Source organism: Tiliqua scincoides, chromosome 10, assembly GCF_035046505.1.
Source record: "Tiliqua scincoides isolate rTilSci1 chromosome 10, rTilSci1.hap2, whole genome shotgun sequence".
In the NCBI taxonomy this organism is placed as follows: domain Eukaryota; kingdom Metazoa; phylum Chordata; class Lepidosauria; order Squamata; family Scincidae; genus Tiliqua; species Tiliqua scincoides.
Window position 1 is genome coordinate 29,429,106 of NC_089830.1, and position 21,913 is coordinate 29,451,018.

The following is a 21,913-nucleotide window of genomic DNA, read 5'->3' on the forward strand; positions in this document are numbered from 1 at the left end:
TTCTGAGCTGTCTGTGACAGATCAGGAGAGAGATCTTGGGGTGGTGGTGGACAGGTCGATGAAAGTGTCGACCCAATGTGCGGCAGCAGTGAAGAAGGCCAATTCTATGCTTGGGATCATTAGGAAGGGTATTGAGAACAAAACGGCTAATATTATAATGCCGTTGTACAAATCGATGGTAAGGCCACACCTGGAGTATTGTGTCCAGTTCTGGTCACCGCATCTCAAAAAAGACATAGTGGAAATGGAAAAGGTGCAAAAGAGAGCGACTAAGATGATTAAGGGGCTGGGGCACCTTCCTTATGAGGAAAGGCTACGGCGTTTGGGCCTCTTCAGCCTAGAAAAGAGATACCTGAGGGGGGGACATGATTGAGACATACAAAATTATGCAGGGGATGGACAGAGTGGATAGGGAGATGCTCTTTACACTCTCACATAACACCAGAACCAGGGGACATCCACTAAAATTGAGTGTTGGGAGAGTTAGAACAGACATGAGAAAATATTTCTTTACTCAGCGTGTGGTTGGTCTGTGGAACTCCTTGCCAAAGGATGTGGTGCTGGCATCTAGCCTGAACGCCTTTAAAAGGGGATTGGACAAGATTCTGGAGGAAAAATCCATTATGGGGTACAAGCCATGATGTGTATGCGCAACCTCCTGATTTTAGAAATGGGTTATGTCAGAATGCCAGATGCAAGGGAGGGCACCAGGATGAGGTCTCTTGTTATCTGGTGTGCTCCCTGGGGCATTTGGTGGGCCGCTGTGAGATACAGGAAGCTGGACTAGATGGGCCTATGGCCTGATCCAGTGGGGCTGTTCTTACGTTCTTATGATGCTGAGGCAGCCACGTTGACAGAGCATGCACTGCATCCAGTGGAAGGAGAGTCAGCAGAAGGCCAACCAGAATTCAATAACTCGCCTCTGTGTAGGTCTCCTGGCTGCCTCTGGGTCTCCTTGGTCCCACCCAGCTACAGTGTCCTTCCAAGGAGAGGAAAGGGGGTGAGGTGGATTGGAAAATGGAGGAGTGGATCTGGCCTGCACCTTTGCTGCTGGAATGAACCCCCTCCAGCCTTCCACCTGCCCCAGAATGCCCCTGAACTTCTCCCTCCCCACCCCACCACCAACTTACCGATCCCATTGGGCCTTCTGGAGTAGCTGCTTTGCACCATTTGCAGCAGTGCTGCAGTGCTTCAGCTTTTGCACTGCTGCAAATGGCCTTGTGCTGCTGGAGAGGGAGTTCCAAACAGGATTGGGCCATAAGTGACCTTAGGCAAGCCTATTCTGCAGCCTTAGCATTGCCCCATCCCCATGATTGCACTATGCGGATGGCCTACCTTGCGGGACTGTGGCAAAAATGACACAGATGACGTGAGAGGCATGTGGTATGGCAATCATTTTGTTTCTTTAGAGGAGCATTGACAGGAGACTCTGGGGCACCCCAGCGTGTCCTCTTGCTCTGCTTTGAGACTTTGCTTGGGGTGGGAGCTCTTGCATTGAGCTGTTTATTGTGTGCTTTTCAGGCCTGCAGCCGAGCAGGTAGATGGCACCTCTCCTCCGTTGTTGCCTCAGTGGCTCATGAAGCCCCTTTCTGCAGACCTGTGACAAAGCCGGTTCCCTGAGATGGCCAACACTGTGCCAGCCAAGCTGGACAACATGGAGTCCCAGCAGCAGCAGCAGCAGCAGCAGAACAACAACCCTCGGTGGGAGAACGAGGAGCATCATCACCACCGGCCCTGGGACGAGACCACGGCCACCGCCAAGCTCTTTGAATGCTCCCGGATCAAGGCTTTGGCAGGTGTGTTCCAGACCACCAGCACACTGGCAGGATTGCCCTCTGCCAGTCCTGGCTCTGAGCGTTGGCAGCAGAAGCTGGCCACGGGTGCCGCTGGTTGACCAGCACTCTGGACCCCGTGAAGCCCTCTCTTCCCCTCCCCAGAGCCTTTTCAAAGGGTTCTGGGTTTAACCGAGAAACAAGATGAAATGAGGAATGAGCAACACAGACTAAGGGCCCAGTCCGGTCCGGCTTCCCAGCACTGATGCAGCCGCAGTTCAGCCCCAGGGTGAAGGAACGTTTGATCCCTGACCTTGAGGAGGCCTCTACAGCTGCCACATCGCCCACTTTTAGAAGTAGGCTGCCTCAGAATGCCGGGTGCAAGGGAGAGCACAGGGTGGAGGTCTCTTATGTGCTCCCTGAGGCATCTGGTGAGCCGCTGTGAGATGCAGGAAGCTGGACTGGGTGGGCCTTTGGCCTGACCTAGCGGGGCTCTTCTTATGTTCTTATATTCCTGCTGCAGGATGCAGCAGTTGGCCTGGCTGCATTAGTGCTGGAAAGTTGGATAGGATTAGCCCCCAAGTTTTGGCTTAAATGAACAAGGCTGCATGGCTAAATGCACAGTCCTAACCCATTTTCCAGCACTGACACAAGGGCAATGCAGCTCTGAGGTAAGGGTACGAACGTTCCCTTACTTTGAGGAGACCTCCCTGAGTGCCACCCAACTGCAGGATGCAGCACAGGTCCCATTGGCACTGCTATGCCAGTACTGGAAAGTTGGTTAGGATTTGGTTCTAAGCTTGCTTGCTGGGGAATAAGTTCTGCTGAGCTCAGTGAGGCTGACTTCTGAGTAGACTGCACAGGACAGTGTGGAAAAGTGCACGCAGGACTTGAAAGAGGATTTGGTGAAGGGGCAAGTATGGCAGGACTGAAGGCAGCAATTCTCTGGTGCACATGCCTTGAATTTCAGTGGGGAGGAAGAATGCTGGGAGGAGGGTGAGCTCCCCTGCATGCTACTCTCTTCTTGCACATTGTGGCATCAGCCTGAAGCCTCAGGTCAAAGAGATGCAAGCCCCAAACAGTGGATTTGTGGGGGGGGGGGCAGGTGAGTTCAGTTGAATAAATGGCAAGGGGGCTTCAGGGCTCAGTAAGGGAGCCATCAGCCAGGACTGCAGGACGGGAGGAGTTTGGACATGGAGAGGCTGGTTGAGTGGCCTACCCCCCCCCCCCCAGCTAACAAGCCTGAACTCTGCCAGATGAACGGGATGCTGTGCAGAAGAAGACCTTCACCAAATGGGTGAACTCTCACCTGGCCCAGGTCTCCTGCCGGATCAGCGACCTCTACTCGGACCTGCGGGATGGCTACATGCTGACCAAACTGCTGGAAGTGCTGTCAGGAGAACAGCTGGTAGGCAGAGGCTGGGGGTGGGCTTTGTGGAGGGGGGGTGGAAGCCCTGGGCCTCTTCCTGGCTGTAGTAGCTAAAGCCCAAGGGGAAGGGGCTCTGGCGGGAACCTGTCCATTTGACCTGATTGCAGGGATCCAAGTGTGGCAGAGGGAATGCACTCTGCATGTGGTCAGAGGCCCTTTTTCCTTTGCTATAGCATCACTTGTTCCAGGACAGGTTTTGGGGGTTAACACTTTTGGGGCTGAAATGCCTGTGAGGAAAGCAGGATTTGGGGGGACAGGCAAGACGTGTTTGGGAGCGTCCTCTTGCTTTGGCCCTGAGCCGCCCTCATTCCTTTTCCTGCTGTCTGCTGGAAGCCCAAACCAACCCGTGGCCGAATGAGAATCCACTCCCTGGAGAATGTGGACAAGGCCCTTCAGTTCCTGAAGGAGCAGCGGGTGCACCTGGAGAACGTGGGCTCCCATGACATCGTCGACGGCAACCACCGCCTGACACTGGGCCTCATCTGGACCATCATTCTGCGCTTCCAGGTGTGCCCTCGTTGTGTCCATGCTGGGGGGGAGGGGGTTCTGCATTTGCAGGCCTGTGTGTTTGGGACTGACACTGGCAAGAGCCCTGTCCTTGGACGCCTCTTCACTGTGGCCTTGAGAGATCAAGAGTGAGGGGCTCTCAACTCTCTAGCTCCATGGGAAGCAGGCGGCTGGAGCTCCTTGAACCCCCGCTTCTCCAGAAACCAGCTGGGTGGGCAGAGACGGACTCCGTGCCATCTCTAGAAGTCCAGGCCTTTGAGGAGTGTGAGGGGCAGGGCTGGTCCCCGGGTGGAGGGAGGGTCCTTGGCTGGGACTGGGCTTTCTTCCCAGGGGCAGAGCAAAGGGGGTCTCAGCTGGCAGCCCCTGCCCAAAATGTCAGGGGCATTTCTGGGAAGGGGGCTTTATCGGGGAGGGGCAAATGGCAGCAGCATCTCGGTGGGAGCTGCAGGCCTGGCCAGCCTGGACCCCTCACTCTCCTCACGGTGCCTTCCTAGATTCAGGTGATCAAAATAGAAACGGAGGACAACCGGGAGACCCGCTCGGCCAAGGATGCTCTGCTGCTGTGGTGCCAGATGAAGACCGCTGGGTGAGCCTGGGGTGGTGGCAGTGGAAGTCTGCAGCAGGACAGCACTGTCTGGGACGGAGGGGCCAGTAGGGAGAGCAAGATGTTGGTGTCTGTGATGGGGAGGGGTCTGCATGCGGGTTTAAGAATTTGTAGGGGGGGCACATGGAGGGAAGCAGGAGAGCCAGACTGGGAGGTTTGGGATGCAGCCCCCACGCATGCTTGTGCGCTGAATCCCTGGCAAGCTCTGGGCAGGAGGGGCCAGGAGGCAGACTGCCATCCTCAGAACTGGGACTGGTGTGGAGGTTCCTGGACTGTGGGCGGGATGTGGATGGCATCCCTCAGCTGAGCAGGAGAAGGATGAGTGATTTGGGGTCTCCAGCCAGGCTTCCAGGTCTGACCAGAGACGAAAAGGACGATTTTCTGAGTGCTGGATTCAGCCAGAACCAGACTTCCTTGTTAAGGGCTCTCGGCGAGCTGCCTTCCACTCTCAGGGGTGGGTCCCTGCCACCCTTGGCGTCTGGGGAGAGGTGATGGGATTACAGAGCCAAGGATAGGGCTGGGCTGTCCCTGGCTCTCAGGAAGCCTTGCTTGGAGAGTTCCTGTGGCCCCAGAGAGCCAGAATGCTACACTGGCAGGTCATTGAGCGTCCAGAATCTGTTCAGAGTTGGGCTCTGGAGCCCAGAGCCTCCGTGGCTCATTCCCTCTGCGGCTGGGGCCAGAGCGTTGCAAGGCATAGCCTAAGGCCAAGTGCGGAGGCTGGAGGAAATTTCAGTGAGGTCCTCAGCTGGGGGTAGGAAAGGGAGGAAGATGCCCTTTGGAGTCTAGTTTGAGGCCTGCTCGCTTTTGCTTTGGTCCAGAGGATCAGAAGTCTGGGCCTGGGCCCACCGATGCTTTCTCTGAGCCAGAGTTATATGTCAGCAGCGCTCTGACAGTGATGGGGTCGCCACAAAGCAGCTCCTCTTACATGCTGTTCACGGAGCTGCCTGCCCCACTTTGCTGATCTTCTTCCCTGTCGCTGCCTTGCCAGGTACCCAGAGGTGAATATCCAGAACTTCACCACCAGCTGGAGAGACGGACTGGCCTTCAACGCCCTCATCCACAGGCACAGGTGCTGGGGCTGCAGGACGCTTTGCCGATCAGACTTGCAAAAGTGAAACAAATTGTGGCTGGGGAGGGATGATAGGCAGCCTCTGGGGGGCACTCGGTTCTTTAACCATCTGTTTGGGGGAGGAAGAGTGTTTCGTCACTTCAGCTGAGCCCTGCAGATGCAGTCAGGCTCCGCAGTTAGAGCACTGCCCGCAAGGGGCTGTGGAGCAGCTGCGTGACAGATGTGGAAAGATCTACTTTTGCAGATTGTTGTTGGTGGCCGTTAATATGGCCACCACTGTATCCAGTGGAATCTGAACCTGAGCTGTAGCGTGGCGATGTGGATCAGCAGCACCAGGCCTCTCAGACAGTGTTTTGTTCTGTCTCCAGGCCAGACATCATTGATTTCAGGAAACTCACCAAATCTAATGCAGCTTTCAACCTCCAGCAGGCCTTCAACACTGCTGAGCAGCAGCTGGGACTGGCCCGGTTGCTTGATCCAGAAGGTAACTTTCACGGATTGAGGTGCTGAGCTGTGCCTCAGAGAGAGGCCCGTCCTTGCTGGGGAGCAGGGAGGGCCCCACCAAGGTTCTATCCCACATGGAATCTACAGCATAGAGGAGCCAGGGGGGAGCAGCCCTGGCCTGCCTGACCCCTGGAGAAATGGGCTGGATGCCAGACTGCAGGAAGCTGCTCCGTGTGTCAGGAATGCTTTTGCTCAGAGTCTGTCCCTGGGTGAGGCCTCCTGGTTCAGGCTGCACTGCTCTCCACCCCTAGAAGAGGCTCTTGAGGAGTTGGCAAAACACAGGTGTTTGCAGTGGAGCAGAGCCCTTCCTGTGATGATGGGACCAGCCTGGGCTGGCAGGATCCCAGATACCCAAGCACCTCCTGCTGGTGCGCTCTTCTCTGCAGAGTGGCATGGCCAGGCCAGGGCTGAGAATGAGGACCTGGCACTCTGGCTCCTGGCCCTGAGTGAGGCAGGCCAGCCCTTGGTCTCCTCTCTTGCCTGTGGAGGGATGCCCATCCTGCGCCTGCAGCCTCAGCCTGCTTTTGTCCTGTGACCGAATCGCCCTGATCTGCTGCCATCTAATGTGCCTTAATCTCATCATCCTAGTCGGGGCTTCCTGTAATCTTGTGCCTCTGCTTATAATTCCTGCGCCAGACCACTTCATGCGCTTCCTTGGCCAAGCTCTGTAAAGCCTTTTTCGAAGGGGGGGCAGCCCTGTCAGTGTCTCATAGTAAAAACCATCCAGTGCCTGGTGATATCTGCGGGACTAACCCGACTTGTTTCAGCAGCAGTGCTTGGAGACGGGCCCACCTTGTCAGGAGCAGGAAGCCATCACGTATCTGGTGCAGTGGCAGCCCCTGTGGAAATAAGCGGCTGCTTCTTCAAGGTGCCCCTAGACTCTGGGCTGGCTTTGCACACCTTGGTGTGACAAGAGCACTGCTGGGTTAGCCCACCCTCCAGCCCAGCAGCCTGGCCCTTCCCACAGTGGCTCCCCCAGATGTGCCGCTGGAAAGCCAACAAACAGGGGGTGGGCAACAGTCCCTTCCCCCCGGCCTTCCTGTGGCCTCTCCTATAGGCTTCCCAGGCGAAAGGTGCAGTTCACACAATTGCTCTCCCCTGTCCCTTCCTCCCAAGCCCAGAATTCCAGGCTCTGTGTCTCTCAGGAGACGGGGCCTCTTCCTCTCAGTCTTCTTACAACTTCTACCCTGGCTGTTGTGGTGAATTGGGGAGCAAGTCTCTGTCTTTAGCAGCTGCATTTTTGAGTTTCTGTGCAGAATTTCCAAAATCTTCATTGGAAAATGACACCCTGTTATCTTACTTACTTACCCAAAATGACCTGATTAGATGGCTGGCTTGTTTAATTTTTCCCCACTTTTCCTTCAGCATCTGAATGCCCAAAGCACCTAACAACAAACAGAGAACAATAAACTATACATATAACATTTGAAGCAATGATAATGCTCTCAGGCCAGTGTGATGAGCTCCTGCTTGGGATAATTAGAAAAGGTATTGAGAACAAAACGGCTAATATTATAATGCCATTGTACAAATCGATGGTAAGGCCACACCTGGAGTATTGTGTCCAGTTCTGGTCGCCACATCTCAAAAAAGACATAGTGGAAATGGAAAAGGTGCAAAAGAGAGTGACTAAAATGATTACTGGGCTGGGGCACCTTCCTTATGAGGAAAGGCTATGGTGTTTGGGGCTCTTCAGCCTAGAAAAGAGGCACCTGAGGGGGGACATGATTGAGGCATACAAAATTATGCATGGGAAGGACAGAGTCGATAGAGAGATGCTCTTTTCCCTCTCACACAATACCAGAACCAGGGGACATCCACTAAAATTGAGTGTTGGGCGGGTTAGAACAGACAAAAGAAAATATTTCTTTACTCAGCATGTGGTTGGTCTGTGGAACTCCTTGCTACAGGATGTAGCGTCTGGCCTGGACGCCTTTAAAAGGGGATTGGACAATTTTCTTGAGGAAAAATCCATTAACGGGTTACAAACCATAATGTGAATGTGCTACCTCCTGATTTTAGAAATGGGGTATGTCAGATGAGGTCTCTTGTTATCTGGTGTGCTCCCTGGGGCATTTGGTGGGCCGCTGTGAGATACAGGAAACTGGACTAGATGGGCCTCTGGCCTGATCCAGTGGGGCTGCTCTTATGTTCTTAACTACAATTCCCAGGAAGCCTTGCAGGTCTCTTGTTATCTGGTGTGCTCCCTGGGGCATTTGGTGGGCCGCTGTGAGATACAGGAAGCTGGACTAGATGGGCCTATGGCCTGATCCAGTGGGGCTGTTCTTATGTTCTCTGGCCTTGGCACATCTCATGATGTTGCAGTCATGTGTAGAAGCGGCCCCTTCCCATTTCCAGCATTTGGCAGGGGGAACAAAAGCCCCTCACCTTAGCAGAATGGAGCCTCTGAAATGGCCTTTCCTGCTGTCCTTCTCCCTCCTCTCTTTTGGGGGGAGCTTTGTGCCCAGAACTCCCAACTCCCACCATGGTTTAGAATTCTTGCCTGGGGATATGGCCAGTTGGACCTCCAGCTTCCGTAATCCAGATTGGAGTCCTGGCAGTAAGGCCCTGCTGCAATCCCCTCCATCTCCATTCCTTGCCCCAGTTTCTGCCCTCTGGACTTCCCATTTTATCTCTCCTTCTCCTTCTTCTGCAGATGTCAACATGGAGAACCCTGATGAAAAGTCCATCATCACGTATGTTGTTTCCTTCTACCACTACTTCTCCAAGATGAAGGCCCTGGCGGTGGAGGGCAAGCGTATTGGGAAAGTGAGTTTGGAGCAGGAAGGCCTGCTGCCGCCCAGAGGACAGTTCCAGTCCGTTTGGAACCCTGACTCTTCTCCCAGGCCCTGTTCTTGCTCAGGCCCAACCCCACTGCTCCCCCAGAATGGACGTAGGGAGTGGGTAGTGGCCAGCTCTCATGTGCTACTTGCACACAGTATATACCTCCCCTCCCCACACAACCTTGGAGAGGATGAGTGCACAGTTTGGGAAAGAACAGAAAAGGAGCCCTTTCCTCACCCTCACTTTTCCTAAGCTTCACATGCAGAAGTGGCTGGTGCAGGGTCGGGGAAGCAGACAGGGGAACCGGAACAGCAGTGGAACGCGGGGAAACTGGTGGGGCTCAGGGAAGCCTCTGCCTGTTTGGGGCATGTTGGGGGGGTGGAGCAACCGAGGGTTATTGGGCACTGTGGGTGAAAGGACAAAGCTGAGGGTTACGGAATGGTGGAGTTTTCAAGCAAAGTCTGGAGACTGAACAAAATTTCTGAGTCAGCCATTCATAGGAACATCCGCTGAGCACTGCTGGCTCCAGCCAGAGACCTGCCTAGTCAGCAGACACCCTGCTTGTCACCAGGGCCAGCCAGATGCCTCTGGGGAGCCCATCAGCTTCACAAAGCATGAAGGCAACAGCCTTGTTTCCTAGTCAACTGCCTCTAAACTTGGGGTCCCCACAACCACCAGCAGCAACAGCCACCCACAGCCCCTTCTCTCTCCTCCTCCCGCAAATTGTAATACCCTCTGAAACCTGCCTGGTCCAGTGGCCGGCATTTGTTCCCTGCCCAGCTCACCGAGTCCTTCTCTGTCTAGCGGGTGCCTGCCAATGTGCAGGTTTTCTGCGTGGCGCTGGAGTAGGCTGGTGCCAGCTCACTGCACCCTCCCCCCCCCATGCAGGTGCTGGATCAGGTCCTGGAGATCAAGAAGATTATTGAGCGCTACGAGGCTCTGGCCAGTGAGCTGCTGGAGTGGATCGAGCTCACTGTTGGCATCATCAGCAACCAGAAGTTTGCCAACTCCCTGACGGGGGTCCAGCAGCAGCTGCAGGCCTTCACCGCCTTCTGCACCTTGGAGAAGCCGGTCAAGTGAGTGCCTTCGGGGGGGGGGGGGTAAAACCCAACAGGCCCAATAGCAGCAGCAGCAGCAGCAGCGATGCAGGGTGAGGGCTGAAGGCACCTGCACCCCTTCCCACGCTTGCTCTGACTGGCAGCCACTCTGCACGGTCTGAGGTGTCACGAGAAATGTGCCGGGGTTCGTATGGAGGCCCACAAGTCCCCTGCCCTGTCGATGGACACCAGCTGCCTCCAGGACCCAGAGCAGGGTGTGGCCGGGGCTGCTGCACAGCCAGGCCCACAGTTCCCAGCTCCAAGGATCAGGCATCCCTAGATCCTGCTGAGGACTGAGCCTGGAACTGGGTACATGTGGAGTGGGAGCCCCGCCATCCCTGTCCTGGCTTAGGGATGGCTGGAGGAGGTGGAGTGGGCGGCCTCTGGCACCTCCTCCCACCCCCCGCTCTTCAAAGTCCTGCCAGCCTCCGGCATTGTACAAAGTGTCCACAGCTGCACTCCTGTGGAGGTGGGTCTTGATCCTTGCTCTGTGTGGGAAGGATGATGAGTGGAGGGAAAGGCCGACTCAGCAGCTGATGGCTGACCCCCCTCCCCCCGCGCTTGGCCTGCAGGTTTCAGGAGAAGGGGAACCTGGAGGTCCTGCTCTTCTCCATCCAAAGCAAGCTGCGCGCCAACAACCGCAAGCTCTACATCCCAAAGGATGGCAGGAGCATCTCTGACATCAACAAGGTAGAATGGGAGGGCCAGGAAGAGGTGGGCGGCCTGTGGGGACCTGACGCCCGCCCGGGCCTGTGCCCAAAGCCGCCCCAGCCCACAAGCTGCCTCGCCCTCTCTGTCCTCTTGCCAGGCCTGGAGCAGGCTGGAGAAGGCTGAGCATGAGCGGGAGGTGGCTCTGCGGAACGAACTGATCCGTCAGGAGAAGCTGGAGCTTCTGGCTCAGCGCTTCGACCACAAGGCCGCCATGCGGGAGACCTGGCTGAATGAGAACCAGCGGCTGGTCTCCCAGGTAACAGGGCCTTCCCTCCGGGAGGAGCATCGGGTGGGCCAAGGGGGCTGGCAGGGCTCTGTGGGGCGTGGACAGCCTGCTCCCCTCTTGGAATGGAGCAGGGGGGAGCTGGCTGGGGGTGCTGCTGGCTGCTCCAGTGACCCTGTCTGGGTTGTGATCAGCAGGATTTAGAAGTTCCTTCTTGCCTTGCAAATTGCTCCCCCCCCCCCGGCAGCTGGTTTTTGTGAGAAAGGCACTCTGAGCATGCACAAAGATCATAGAGAGCTGCAGCTCTGTGCATTTGGTTTCTGCCTCCCACTCACCCCTGGTCCTCCTTTCCATCTCGTCTCTGACCAGGACAACTTTGGCTATGATCTACCGGCAGTGGAGGCGGCCATGAAGAAGCACGAGGCCATCGAAGCCGACATCTCATCCTACCAGGAGCGCATCCAGGCGGTGGTGGATCTGGCCCAGGAGATGGAGTCGGAGGGCTACTATGACAGCAAGCGCATCAACGCCCAGAAGAGCAACATCCTGCGCCAGTGGGGCCTCCTGACTGAGCTGGTCAGCGCCCGGCGGGCTCGGCTGGAGCAAAACGTGGCCCTGCAAAACGTCTTCCAGGAGATGGTGTACATGATTGACTGGATGGATGAGATGCAGGTTAGGCCCGGGGGGGGGGGATGCTGAGCAGCACCCCACCAGGGAGCCAACCTGCCACTGCTCTGCACGAAGAAGGGTGGATGAAAGCAGGGCCTCTGCCAGCCTGGCTCCTGTGGGCATCGTGATGGGATTCGTCAGGCCCTCAGGCTGTGGGGCACTGCCCAAAAGTCAGAAGTGATGCAGGCTCCCAGGCTCCTGCGGCCTGCAGCTTGAAAGGGGAACACTGGGCACGGGGAATGGGCAGGGAGGGGCAGCACTCAGGGAAGGGACCAGAGGGGTGGACACTCTCTTCAGAGGAGCTGGTGGCGACTGCTGCTGGGGTCCGAGCCAGGGTGGCAGCTGAGCCAGGAGCTGGAAAGAAAGGACTCCCCTCCCTCCCTCCCTGCTGCATACACTCCGCATGTAGCCTACAGTGCCGTTTGCTATAGAGCGACCCACAAGCCACGGGACGGTTTTCTCAATGTGATGCTCTTGCAGGACCCTGTGGGTCAGCTGTCTGCCAGCCGTCCCCTGTTCCTGCTGGGGTCAGCCAGCCTCCTAGCTTCCCTGTAGCCTCCCTATGGCAGTTGGAGGGAAACCATCGGAGGGTTTCCAAGGGCAAGGCAGGGCGCTGGCCCACTCTTGTCCAGCAGGGGCTGTTGGACTGGTCCAGCCTGTGACTGTCCAGGCTCAGAAGGCCACAGGGTGGCTCCAGGGTGAAAGCTGCAGGCAGGTGGGTGCTCAGTTGGGTTCCTGGGCTGGCGCTGACCCTTTGCGTGGCTGCCATCCTGGCAGGCCCAGCTGGCATCCAAGGAGTTTGGGAAGCACCTGCTGGAGGTGGAGGACCTGCTGCAGAAGCAGAGCCTGCTGGAGACTGACATTGCTGCGCAGAGCGAGCGTGTGCAGGCCCTCAACGCCGCTGCCCTCAAATTCTCGGAGCTGGCAGGTGAGCCCTGAGCACCTACAGTGGGGTGGGGCCTCCGGCTGGGTGACAGCGCCAGTGGCGAAGGCCTGAGCGTGCATGCAGAGGGCTCTGTTCTGGTGGGCCGCTGTGAGATACGGGAAGCCGGACTAGGTGGGCTTTGGCCTGATCCGGCGGGACTCTCCTTATGTTCCTATACCTGCGTGCTGCCATTTGGGGACTGACTGCATGCCTTGAATGTGGCCTGCCCTCTCTGCTCCCCCCACCTGTCCCCCCACCCAGGCTACCAGCCCTGCGACCCCCAGATCATCTGCAACCGGGTGCAGCATGTCCAGAGCTGCCTGGGGCAGCTGCAGGAGCAGGCAGCCAAGCGGCGCAGGGAGCTGGAGGCCTCCCGCCAGCTGTGGGCCTTCTTCCAGGAGATGGAGGAGGCCGAGGCCTGGGCGCGGGAGAAGGAGCGCATCCTTTCCTCTGTGCAGAGCTACGGCAAGGACCTCAGCAGCGTGGTCAAGCTGCTCAGCAAGCACAACATCCTGCTAGGCGAGCTGGGGGGGCGGCGCTCTCTGCTGCAAACCGCCATGAAGCGGGGTGAGCAGCTCCTGCTCCGGAAGCGATCGGGCCCCGGCCAGGTCCAGGAGAAGATCCGGGAGGTGCGGCGGCACTGGAAGGTGCTGGAGGAGCTGGCTGCGGCCCACCTGCAGCGGCTGCAGGAGGCCCTGAGCTTCTACCAGTTCAGCGCTGACACAGATGACCTGGTGGCCTGGCTGCAGGACGCCTACCGCCTGGTCTCCAGCGACGACTTTGGTCACGACGAGCATTCCACCCAGTCGCTGGTCAAGAAGCACCGGGGGGTGGTGGAGGAGCTGGACAAGCACCGTGCCGCGGTCCTGGCCCTGCGCAGGCAGCTGGCAGCCCTGGCCCCCGAGTACCACGAGCTGGTGGATGTGCAGATCCGCATCGTGGAGGTGGAGCAGCTGTATGGGGAGGTGGCCGAGGTGGCCGTGCTGCGACGCCAGTGGCTGCAGGATGCGCTGGCTGTCTACTGCATGTTCGGCGAGGTCAATGCTTGCGAGGTCTGGATCGACGAGAAGGAGCAGTGGCTCGACCGCATGGACGTGCCCCAGAAGCTGGAGGACGTGGAGGTGGTGCAGCACAGGTGAGACTGCAAGGGTGCCTGGGTTCTGTCCCCAGCTGGCCAGGGGAAATGCGGCAAGAGGGGTGATGTCCGGGAGGCAGCTCAGAGCAGAGGCTTCTGGGAGGGTGGGGGGGCTGGCCCAGGTGCCGTAGCACACTCAGCTGCCCAAGTCTGGATCAGGCTACATCCCTCGAGTGGCTCTCCCAGGTCTCGGGCAGCGAAGAGGCCTTTCCCAGCCCACCACCAGAGTTCCTTTTTGCTGGAGATAAAATGGGGACCTTCTGCATGCAGAGCAATGCGCTGCTGGGCTCAGCTCCACGACCATGGAGGCAGGCAGGTCAGCACCAACTGGGGTGCAGATTGAACTCCTGGCAGAGGAAGGGGGCAGAGACTCTCTCTCTCTCTCTCTGTGTGTGTGTGTGTGTGTTGGGTAGAGTAAGAGGGCTGAGCTGCTGAGGATGGGTGAGATGGAGGCAGTGTAGGAGCAGCCCCAGGATGAGCTGCATGCCAGGAGGATCAGGCATCAGATCTGATCAGGATCAGATGCCTGCTGCCCCTCCACCCCTCTGTTGCAGTTGCTGCTCTGCCCTGGGCTGTGCCATGTCTTGAGGCTCTTGGATGGTTCTGCCCAGGTTTGAGAGCCTTGACCAAGAGATGAACAGCCTGATGGGCCGCATCCTGGACGTCAACCAGATTGTGCAGCAGCTGGTCGATGGGGGCCACCCAAGCTCCTCGGAAGTCCGGTCCTGCCAGGACCACCTGAACAGTAGGTGAGAAGCACACTCTGTGGAGGCTCCTGGTCTGAAGAAAGGGCAGTTCATCTGAGCATCTGCAGAGTGCTCTGCCCTCACTGCTGAGCCCCCAAACATCTTGGGCTACATTTGTACCCTCCTCTTCCCTCAAAGAGGTGCCCCAAAGCAGCTTCAGCTTTTTCCAACAATCAAGCCATTGCTGGTTGGGGCTTTTGGGATTAGGGGGTGGGACTTCCTGCCCCTCCTGATGAGAGATCAGGGCCCACCTGGCTGGCAGCATCTTCCGGGGGTGGGGTTTCCATGCACTGGCTGCCCCAAGCAAATGCCACTTCTGGAGTGGAGCTAAATGAGTCGGTGGACCCCCACCCCGCACCTGCACAGACCAGTTTCTCCTGCTTTGTCTGGACACAGCTTGGCGCTGGGCTGGCCCCTTGGAGGGCCCTGCAGGAGCAGTGCCTGCCCTAGAGAGGCGGAAGAAGCTTCAGAGCTAACCTGTTCTGTGATCCCTTGCCCCCCCGCCCCTCTGAGTCAGCAGAGCTCCTTTGGCCGGCTGTTTCCCCAAGCTCAGACACTGGCCCCCAGGGGCTACTGGTAGTGTGAGGACATAGGCGCGCTGCCCTCGTGCTGCTGGGAAATGTCAGCAAGCGACTGTGTCCGAAAGGGCATTGGGAGCCCAAGGGGAAGCCAGCCCAGGATGTCTGCTTCTCCTTCTGCAAAGAGCAGGGGAGTCCTGCGCTCTGCCAAGAAGGAAAGACTCGACTTTGTGGGGAATAAGGAACTCAGCAGGGCAAATGTGTCCTCCCCCTGCAAGCCTGTGCATGGTCCTGTATTCCTGCCACTTCTCCTTCACACATGGTTCTTTCTTCTGTGACCTCAAACGGAGCATCAATTAGCCGCTCTCCCGAAACAGACTGCCTGTGGACACTGGAATGCAGCAATATGCACCAGGCCACAGGTGCATCTACAGAACGACAAAGCACACACATTCTCTCTCTCACTCCCTCCCTCCCTCCCTCCCTCCCTCCCTCCCTTCTGCTCTCTGGCCTGGCCAGGTGGAACCGGGTGGTGGAGCTGGTGGAGCAAAAGAAGGACCACCTCAGCGCCATCCTGAAGATCCAGAACTACCTCCTGGAGTGCACTGAGATCAAGTCCCAGATCCGGGAGAAGCGCAAGGCCGTGGAGGCCACGCAGTACAACAGCAGTGACCTGGGCAGTGTCCTCTCCCTCCAGCGCCGCCTCTCCACCATGGAGGCAGCCCTGGTGGTTCTGGAGCCCAGGCTGGTGGAGCTGCAGCAGGAGGGGGAGGTCCTGGCTAACAGCCACCCGGCCCAGGCCATGGAGATCCTGCTGCAGTTTGAGGAGATCAGCGAGGAGTGGGAGGCCCTGAAGAGGACAATGCAAGGCTGCGAGGACTCCCTGACTGTGGCTAGCAGGTCAGGCAGGCAGGAGCGGTTCTCACAGCAAAGTGGGCGATGGGAAGAGGGGCCTCGGAGGGAGGCAGCGAGTGGCCAGGAGGCAGGGCACAGAGGCCCTGGGGGGGTCTGCATGCATGGAGCTCTGCTGGCAGGCTAAACCCTCCAGCCACCCAGCCTTGAACCTCCAGGGCCCTCCCCAGCCTCTCTCTTTGGGTTGCTACCAGGGCCTCTGCCCGTCCTTCCTTCTGGCTCTCCCCTGAGCACTCTCCTCTCACTCCTCAGGCTGCAGCAGTTCATCCAGGACCTGGACAGCTTCCTGACTTGGCTGGTGAAGACGCAGGCGGCTGTGGCCTCAGAAGAACTGCCCAACAACCTTGCCGGGGCTGAGCGGCTCCTGGGCCATCATGCCTCGCTCAAGGAGGAGATCAACCGCTATGAGGAGGACTATGCCAAAATCCAGGCAGTCAATGATGTGCTGGCCCTGGAGGAGGCTGACCTGCCCTACCTCTCGCTCCAGCAGTGGCTGCAGAAGCTCGACGTTGGCTGGAACAAACTGCTGGAGATGTGGGAGAACAGGCGGGAGATGCTCGTCCAGGCCCACATCTTCTTCCTCTTCCTGCGTGACGCCAAGCAGGCAGAGATCAGCCTGTACAACCAGGTAGGTCTCCCAACAGTACAGCCAGCTGCCCAGCGTTTCCAGCAGTCTGGGGTGGTCTTAGCCAGGGCTGGGCTAAAACTCCACTTGGGGTTCTGAGCCCAGGCTGGTGTGAATTCTGCACCAAGGGAAACGTGAATTTTGCAGCCTGCATCAGTGCTGTGCATGGCCATAACTGCTCATCGCCTGTCACTGATTTAGATTGGGCTATTGTTGTTCCTTCCTGCTCCCCGGGGTGCCACTGAACCCCTGCATGGTCAGCACTAGAAACCTGGTGCTGGTCGTTCTGTACAAAAAGACCCTCAAGAAGGGGATGTGTGCTTGGGCTGCTTCAGCCCAGGGTGTGAGGTTCACGATGAACGGCCTGCTGAATCTGAAACCATCAGTGTGGCTTGCTGTTCTCTGGAGGCACCTCGGGGACGGCACGCTTGGGGTTCCAGGTGAGGGTTGCCAGATCTAGTGAGAGGATTGTCCTCTGGCACGTTTCCTCTGGGGCGTCAAAAACCAACGGAATGTGGTACAGGAGGGTCTGTACAGCAGTTGTCACCATTTCGTACAAGCAGTTGCATTCGCACGACCAAAATACTCGTTCCGGAGAGACTGGAGACTGGTCCCATTCAGGCCTCAGGCACATCATATGTGCTGCTCACGAGCTGCCCGTTGCTCATCACTAACGGAATTGCGGGGTCTTCCTTGCTTATTAGTAAAAAGGAAGTTTTTAAGGTCAGACAGTTTATAATGTTACTGATTAGACAGGTCTAAAAAAGCCCCTTTGTTTAGTTGCCATTTGAACAAATTTAGGATATTTTTGGAGTACTGAATCTCTAAATGGCATCAGCTTTATCCAATTGGCTCTTGTTTTTGGGGTATGACATAGCCACCTTATATGCTGGTTCAAGCAGCTTTCTCTTGAGGAAGCCATGGTGACTGCTTCCTCATGAGTAAGCTGCTTGAATTAGCGTATAAGGTGGGTATGCCATACTCCCAAAACAAGAGCCAGTTGAACAACACCGATGCCATTTTGGGATTCAGCTCCCCAAATATTATCCAGGAATAGGTCTAACCTTTGCAACAACAAAATGCCTGTGTTATCAGTCAGTTGCTTTTAGTACCCAGTTGGTGGGTTCTTGGGTTTACATCATCAAGAAAGGGTTGTCTCCAGCAGGAAAAATGCAGTACCCCGTCCCCGTCCCCCAAATCCCGCATGGGAGTGGCACAAGAGTAGCCAAACAGCTCCCTTGGTTTCTGTGCAAATGTCCTGGGGGCAGTGACTGGGGGCTGTTTCTGATTCGTTAAGACAGAGGGGCGGACCACCCAGGCACAGGCAGTGGACTGGCAGGTGTGTGGGCACTTCTGTCACTCTGACAAGGTGTTGCCGTGTCCACCACATTCTGTTGTCTCCAGTTTGCAAAAGGTTCTCCAGGTTTCTCTCCTTGTTGCCTCATTTGCTTGCCACAAGAATAGCAGATGGTCCTGGGTTCCTTACGCTGCCTGAGAGAGTAAATATGAATTGTGGCAATGAAGAGCATCTGGTGCAAAAGAGACTCAACAGTCCAATCTTAACTAAACCCCTCCCGCACCAGTGTAGCCACACCAAGGGAGCATTTGCAGTATCTTGTGGGGAGGAGGGACAGTCCCAGAGGCCCCCTCAAGGTGAGGGAATTGCCCCTTCACACCATCAACACCCCTCCCTGTCCTTCCCCCTCCCTGTCCTGTCCTGCCCAAGCATTTTTGCGGCCCCTGCTGCCCAGCCACTGCTGCTCACAGATTCTGGTTGTTCTCAATGTGGTGTGTTTTGCTATAACAGAAAGGCTGCTGTGCCACCAGCATGCGAGTTCTGACAGTGCAGTGGCCTGTTAGGATTGGGTCTTAGGGTGCAATCCTCTGCATGTCTACTCAGAAGTAAGTTCCATTGTGTTCAATGGAACTAACTCCCAGGAAAGTGCCTGAGGCTGCAGTTCTGTATTCACTGTCCTGGGAGTAAGCTCCATTGACCACGATGCAGCTTACTTCTGAGTAGACATGCATAGGCTTGCACTGAAAGGGAGTGACATTTCTGGCTGCTGGTTTTGTTTTACATAAGCAAAGAAGCCGCTGTAGCAAGCCCTGCTCTGGCTGGGTCATGCCTGCAGGTGGCACTGCCTAGAGCATGACCACGAGGGAGAGAATGGAGAGTTGCCCTCCCCAGCCCTGGCCGCCCCCTCCACGCGCAGCTCAGCTGATCCTTACCGTGAAGCTGTCAGTGGGGGCTTCACAGCGCCTGGAGGACTCTCGGCCAGCCAACTAAAGGGGTTTTCCCACTCAATTAGCTTTCTTGCTTTTAACCAAATTCTAAGCTGCTAATTAACGCCAGTTTCCACCCACGTGGTGGCAACTCCAGGCCAGGGATGTTTGGAGGCTGCAGTGTGGGAGAGGACAGGCGTCTCCTCCATGAAGCTCTGCAATGGCTGGCAGGGGGGAGGGGCAGTCGCTCGCTTTTTCTGAATCCAGAAATGTGCAAAGATCGTTGACTGCAGGGGAGGGGAGGGGAGGGGCGGGTGCCTGACGCTTTTCCTTGGGGGCTGCAGAGCCACTTTTAGAACAAGTGGTCAGCTTTTAGAAGCACACGGTCACGCAAGTGCAGGGCACACAGCACGTCCTTTTGTGTTCTTGCTTTGTCTGGACTCTGAGAAATGCCTCTGAGGGAGCATCAGCAATGGGGCAGAAGGGGGTACATTTCCCCAGGGGCTTTCCCCTCTCCCGACGCCTCCTGAAGGAGCTGATCCAGCTCACAGAGCCCAGGTCGAAATGGCCCACCAAGATCCCATTGTTGGGAGCTGTGTGGGCCTTGCAGTGGGCTGGGTGGGGAGAGAGAGGAGAGGGCGCCTGAGCTGACTGGAGGTGTCCCATCTGGGCTAAACCTCTTTTATCCATGGTGGGAAACTTTGGCTTGAGGCTTGGAGACAGCAGAGGCTGATGCGGTGTGGGGGGGGGGGCTTGGGAACCGGTGCCCCCTGCCGGCTTATCGGTCTCTGTCACGGTTGGACACCAGTACTGGGAGCAAACAGAGTGCCCAGGACTGTGGCTGGGTCCAGGGTTGTTCTGCCAGAGACAAGCTCCTCCCACCTTTTGGCCACCTTTAGGGAGGCCTTCAGCCTCATGGGCTCCTCTGCTTGTGAGCTCACTCCAGGGAAAACCAGCTTTGACTGCTGCTAGGTCAGGCTTCTGCTGCCACCAAGCAGACCCTTGCCTGGTCCCCAGCTAGCAGCAGCAGCCACATCTGGCTTTCCTGGGTGCATGCACAGAAAAGGCCAGGGGTACCACCTCCTCCACTGCCCCCAGTCTGTAAGGCAGGCCAAACCCTCACCTTCCTCAGGGAGGGTCGTAGGGGAATTTGTTCCTTATTCCCGCCCCACTGATTGCTGGCTGACTGGGGCTTCATGGGTGGGGGAGGAGTGTTCTGCTTCTACCTACTTGGCACAAGTGTGCGGAGATGGTGAGACTTAGAGTGTGCCTACAAAGCACAGAGTGGCAGCTGCTGCTTGGCTCCCTGAGCACCGGCGACCTGTGCGTATGGCGGGAGGGGACCTTCCCCAGCAAGGCAGCTGATCAGGGGGCCAACTTGGCAGCAGCCACTGTGAGCAGGTGGTGGAGTGGGCCAGGAGCAGTGGCTGCTGGGTCTTTGAAATGATGACAAGTGCCAGATTTCCGCCCCCTGCATCTGACCAGAATCCACTGCCCTCAGGATTGTCCTGTTGCAGGATCCCTATCCTTCCTTCAGTCCTTTCGGAGACCCCCAGGGGGCTTGCAGGACCAGTGAGCGTCTTGATGTCCCACAACTGCTGTCTGTCTCGCGTATTTATGGCATAGGAATCCGCAAAGCCTCACGCTGAGACATGCCCCAACTGCAGAGGACAGCATGGGAGTGGAGACGCCAGCGTCTGCTTGGGCCCTCCTCCAACCATTTGGGGCACGCCAGACGCATTGCCAGCCTGCACAGGCTGGACTGCCCCTAGCCCCTGGGCTGCTTGTGGGCTCACAGATGGAGAGCAACCTGGGCCCCAGAGGAGTTGGTGGCAGAGGGGGACTAAGCTGGGCAGCCCTGCTCCTCTGCTCTTGGTCCCTGCTCTCCTGCCAGTGCTGCCCGGAACACCAAGTGTCCCATTCTGCGGGACAACTGGCGCCTCGGTGCTCCCTCCCAGGTGCCTTTTCGCCTGCTGCAAAGAGGACTCGAGCAGACTGGAAGCCGCCACGGTCCATTCCCGGGGAGGGGAGGCAGAGGCTGTTGGCCCTGCCTGGTGGCAGGCGAGGTGTGGTCCTGGTCCTGGTGCTGTCCTGGGGCAGTGCCGCCTGCTGCATGCATCTGACCTGGCCAGATGCCCCCTGGTGATGTGCGTGGCAGTGGGCCGATCGCTTGCTGCTGGAGCCACAGAGGCCGTCCCCTGGCCGGCGCAGCCACCAGTCCCTGCTGTTCTTCCTGCAGGAAGCAGCCCTGGCCCATGCTGAGCAGCCCACCACGGTGGAGGCAGCCGAGAAGGCCGTCCGGGAGCACAAGGACTTCATGACGACCATGGAGCTTCACCTGCAGAAGACCACGACGGCCCTCAAGGCTGGCAAGAGCCTCATCCGGCAGGGCAACGTCTACGGCGAGCGCGTGAAGGAGAAAATGGAGTTCCTCCAGGCAAAGTAAGGTGGCCGATGCCACTGAGGACCAGAGATGGAGGGGGGAAGGTTGGAGCAGCAGGCCCAGGCCTGCACACATGCACCCCCCCAGAGGCTGGTGGAAGTCCCTGGGGTTTCCGCGCATCACTGGAGCACAGCATGCGTGCAGGGCAGGCGTTGGGGGAGGGCTGTCAATCCCACCCTGCCCTGGTCCCTCCTCCTTCCTGCTCCTGCAAGAGAGAAAGGACAGCCAGGGCTCCAGCCCAAGGGTCTTGCAGGCCACTCCCAGCCACAGCGTTTCTCCCCCCCGCCCAGCCCACAACATGAGAACAACACTGTCGGATCACAACCAGGGCTGCCCTAAGCCGCCTTTGTTCAGCATCGACGCTGCCACCAACCTCTAATGTGCAACGGGGGGAGCTGGCACTGAGCTACTCCCACCGCATGACTGCTATCAGTTGCTCTCCCTCAGCTTCACCTGCAGTATTGGCAGGGTATCCCTCGGCTGTATCTGCCCACCTGCAGTGGGGGCAGTAATAATGGACAGCCTGGGGCATTGGAACCAGGGGGCAGCTGATAACCTGTCCTGAATGCCCTGACTTGGCCCTGAAGCAGGAGTCCTAGTGATAAAGGGGAGTTTCTCTCAAGGGCACATGCAGAATGCCTTCGCTACGTTTCCTGCCACAGCTGGATCTTCTGGAGCGTCCAGAAGCAGGGTTTTCAGAGGAAGAAAGAGGACAGGCTTGGGCTGGCATTCGCATTTGGGTCCAGAGAGGACTCTTCTCTATCTTAAAAAGCCGCAAATGAAAAGAGCTTTTTCCAGGAAGGCTGCTTTTAAGACCCTGCACACTGGGGAAATCCTGGTGTCTTACCCAGGACCCTCGAGATGGAAGCAGACTTGCAAAACGTCAGTGCCCCCCATCTCGGCATCCTCCTGGGGGAACCCAGTCAGACCTATCAGTGTCTTGCATTCTGTCATGTTCTTGCGATCAGCTGAATAGCAAGCAGATGTGCGGGGAGGGCTCAAAACGTTTGTGGGGTG

General features: G+C 57.4%; 1 protein-coding gene across 1 annotated transcript in view; it reads left to right on the plus strand.

The window, feature by feature from the left end:
• Window positions 1–1,534: 1,534 nt before the first annotated feature.
• The window catches only part of SPTBN4 (spectrin beta, non-erythrocytic 4), a 47,457-nt gene continuing 27,078 nt past the window's right edge, over window positions 1,535–21,913 (plus strand). Inside the window, exons 1-17 of the mRNA XM_066639040.1 lie at window positions 1,535–1,796; window positions 3,029–3,180; window positions 3,535–3,708; window positions 4,203–4,294; window positions 5,301–5,381; window positions 5,750–5,865; window positions 8,542–8,654; window positions 9,558–9,745; window positions 10,339–10,456; window positions 10,575–10,733; window positions 11,070–11,372; window positions 12,147–12,297; window positions 12,556–13,429; window positions 14,041–14,178; window positions 15,213–15,593; window positions 15,858–16,233; window positions 20,693–20,895. Coding sequence (XP_066495137.1) covers window positions 1,622–1,796; window positions 3,029–3,180; window positions 3,535–3,708; window positions 4,203–4,294; window positions 5,301–5,381; window positions 5,750–5,865; window positions 8,542–8,654; window positions 9,558–9,745; window positions 10,339–10,456; window positions 10,575–10,733; window positions 11,070–11,372; window positions 12,147–12,297; window positions 12,556–13,429; window positions 14,041–14,178; window positions 15,213–15,593; window positions 15,858–16,233; window positions 20,693–20,895 — 3,794 coding nt within the window. The 5' untranslated portion in view covers window positions 1,535–1,621. The remainder of the gene's footprint in view (window positions 1,797–3,028; window positions 3,181–3,534; window positions 3,709–4,202; window positions 4,295–5,300; window positions 5,382–5,749; window positions 5,866–8,541; window positions 8,655–9,557; window positions 9,746–10,338; window positions 10,457–10,574; window positions 10,734–11,069; window positions 11,373–12,146; window positions 12,298–12,555; window positions 13,430–14,040; window positions 14,179–15,212; window positions 15,594–15,857; window positions 16,234–20,692; window positions 20,896–21,913) is intronic.